At 50.2% G+C, this 3,214-nt stretch overlaps 1 protein-coding gene across 5 annotated transcripts in view; it reads left to right on the top strand.

Annotated features, from left to right (window-relative positions):
• The first annotated feature begins 6 nt into the window (after positions 1-6).
• The window catches only part of LOC106940266 (myomegalin-like), a 24,951-nt gene continuing 21,743 nt past the window's right edge, over positions 7-3,214 (top strand). For 4 of the 5 annotated variants that reach the window (XM_015022963.1, XM_015022958.1, XM_015022960.1 and 1 more), the window contains exons 1-4: positions 7-184; positions 601-973; positions 1,850-2,133; positions 2,167-2,209. In XM_015022963.1, the coding sequence (XP_014878449.1) occupies positions 618-973; positions 1,850-2,133; positions 2,167-2,209 (683 nt within the window). In that variant the 5' untranslated portion in view covers positions 7-184; positions 601-617. Of the gene's footprint in view, positions 185-600; positions 974-1,849; positions 2,134-2,160; positions 2,210-3,214 lie in introns of all 5 variants that reach the window. The other variant, XM_015022961.1, reaches the window with a different exon arrangement.

Below are 3,214 nucleotides of genomic sequence, written 5' to 3'. Positions count from 1 at the left end.
GCAGCAGGCTGCAGACGCAGCAGGCTGCAGACGCAGTGCATCGGGTGACCTGTTTGTCCCTCTGCAGCAGAAACATCCGTGCAGCAGGACAGCAAGCTGGTGCAGGTGGACCTGCAGGACCTGGGCTATGAGACCTGCGGCCGCAGCGAGAACGAGGCTGACAGGGAGGAGGCCAGCAGCCCAGGTAGGGCTGGGGGTTACTGGGGGTCACTGGGGTCACCAAATGAGGCAGAAGCCCCTCATCTTTTCTTGTAGTACACTCAAACACACAGCAGGGGGCAGCAGAGGGCCTGGTCTTTAACCTGAAGCAGCAGCAGAGCTTCAGACATGTTTTTATGATAAATGATCAGATTTAGCATAACCAGCCTAACTAGTGACGATAACCAACTAGTCAACCAACTGAGCCTCCCAGTTTGTTCTGGTTAGCTCCAGGTTTCTAACTGGGATCACTGGATAATCCACAGCAGAATGTTCAATACAGATTAACATGGATCCAAGCTGGAAAATGTTGTTTGTGAAGCTGAGATAATCTCTGTAATCTGAACTGTGATTCTTCCACAAGATGCCATGATGCTGACGCTCTGCTGCTGCGTGTTTCAGAGTTCGACGACCTGGAGATGTGCACGTCTCTGGACCTGGGCTGTCAGTGGTGGCCCGGCGGCGCTCAGCCCTGCGGTTCCCCCGGCGACGTGCCGTCGCTGCGGCGCCTGGTGGAGGACCTGCGCTTGCAGCTGTCCCGCTCTCAGGCAGTGATCCGCGGGCTGCAGGGCCGCCTGCGCCCCCTCGTCGCCTCCGGCGAGGTCGGCCGCTCCCCGCAGGCGGAGGACGACGAGGGCTGGCAGTCGTCTGACGGAGCCTCGCAGCGTCACCATGACAACGGCCTTCAGGAGCTGACGTCCAGAGTGGACGCCTTGGAGGACCAGCTGAGGAAAGGAGGCAGGAGGGAGGAAGGACCCTCTGCAAACTGGCCGGGGTTCGTCCAGCACATGGAAACATGATGAAATCAGCTGATTCACAATGAAGTCTGGGATTAACACAAAGAAAAACATCAGATTATCCAGGAGTCCATTTTCTTCCACCCGTATTGGTCTGGGGTTGGGAGCGCTGCTGCTGCCTCTCCAGCTGCCAGCAGGCGAGAGACGGAGTCACCCTGGACCATCGCAGACATCAGATTATATTCAGGATAAATCAATAAAAAAGATCTGAAATAAATCAGATTATTAGCGAGATAGAACCAACATGAAACAAGAAGAAAATGAAAATACAATCACACAGAAAACACATGAAATGCTGGATTAAAAATTATAAAAATCAAAATGTAAGCAGAATAAATCTGGGATAAAACCTGCTGAAATCTGGAAACGATACATTTTAGCAAGAAGAAATCGACATCAAACTAAAAAGAGAAACGGAATAAAACCAGGACAGTGGAGAACAGGCCTCTACATCAGGGTTAGCGCTTCAGAGCTAACGCTACTAGCACCACTGGAAGTAATGTTTATTATTCTTGATTTAGCGTTAGCTGAAGCGACTACATGATTAGCATTTTAGTGCGAACTGTTAAGGGTTAGCTGACCTAACATTTGTGGTTAAGCCTTTAGCGTCACTAGCGTTCCAGTTAGCGGCGCGGCTCAGTGGATCAGGATGAATCCAGACAGAAACTAATTAAACCAAAGAAACGGAAGGAAAAGCAAACCAGGATAAAGTCGATGATCTGTTACTTTAATCCTTTTGTTTTCCAGCTCGGTCGTTGATTAGCTCCGTCAGGTCATGCTAACCAGGCGTAGCAGCGTGGTGTCGTCTGAGGAGAACCCGTCCTGAACCTAACGACCGTTTCCGTCTCCTGCAGGAAGCTGGACTCTCTGCTGAAAGCTCAGGCTAGAGAGCTGTCGCTGCTGCGCCAGCGGCTGCGTGAGGCCCGGGCCGCCTGCGGCCTCCTGCGCCGCCACCTGGCCGACACCACCCGCGCCTTCGAGGAGCTGCTGCGCGCCAACGACGTCGACTACTACACGGGCCAGAGCTTCCGGGAGCAGCTGGCCCAGAGCGCCGCCCTGGCCCAGCGGGTCGGCGCCAGGATCGGCGGACGTGAGTGGCCCCGGGGTCCCGAGGAGCTCAGAACCAAACGGACCCTCGCTGACTCCGCCTGCTGTTTCCCAACAGGAGATCCATCTGAGGACCCAGAGGAGACGACGGAGCTGCTCGCCGTCCGGTCAGAACGCTCTGCTTCCTGTTTGGGTTTCTGCAGGGAATCGATGTTTTTCAGTGGAAACTATCGGCAGGACGTTTCCTCCTGAGGGCAGAACCGACCCGGGTCGGCTGGTTACAATCAGACCTGATGGATTCACCAGATAGAAATCCATGTCTGAGCTCCCGAACCGGTTCTGCTGCTCATAGAACCTGTTTGGACCCGTCTTCTTCTACTGCAGAGATCACACTTCATGTTGGACCGGATGGTGGCTGGACAGGAACCAGAACCGTCCGGCCGGGCCATCACAAAGCTAGGCAGAGGTTCTGGAGGTTATCAACTGTTTCTCTGCTTTTTAGCAGGAAGAAACATTTTAAATCACATTTAGTGACAGAAACTATTAATTTATTTATTCTGTGGGCCATGAAACCTGAAACTTTCACATTTATGTTGGAGGAAAAAAACACAGCTCTAGTTTGAAATATTGTTTTAATCAACAATCAGTTTAATCAATTATTTTGTTTCCCTGCGAATATGGGAGCTAACTGTTTAGCTTAGCACACGTAGCTTTCCCTAAAGGAATTTCCCAGAAACTGAATTCATTACAGAATCAATTAAACATCAGTTTTTATTATTAACTGTCAAGAAGTAGTTAATGTTTATAGTCATGCTCTTATTTTGAAGTGGCTGTTATTCAGTAGTTCCATTTCCTCTCCTCACATTTTCCCTCTTTTTCCCAATAACTTTATTTCACACAAAACAAACAGGAACAAAATAAAACATAAACATTTAAGGGCGTCAGAAAATGTAAATGTTAAATTTTAATCTCCAAATGAAATTGTTGCTTAATGGCTGTGAGATAGTTGAACTGAAGTTAGCGCTTTAGCATTAGCTTCAGTATGGATGGATGGATGGAGGGATGGATAGAGGGATGGATGGAGGGATGGATGGAGAGATGGATGGAGGGATGGATGGAGGGATGGATGGAGAGATGGATGGAGGGATGGATGGAGGGATGGATGGAGAGAT

Source organism: Poecilia latipinna, unplaced genomic scaffold, assembly GCF_001443285.1.
Source record: "Poecilia latipinna isolate Pla-1442-1.1 unplaced genomic scaffold, P_latipinna-1.0 Scaffold3151, whole genome shotgun sequence".
NCBI lineage: Eukaryota > Metazoa > Chordata > Actinopteri > Cyprinodontiformes > Poeciliidae > Poecilia > Poecilia latipinna.
The sequence above is the reverse complement of the archived record's forward strand: the minus strand, read 5'-3'. Positions and strand labels throughout refer to the sequence as shown.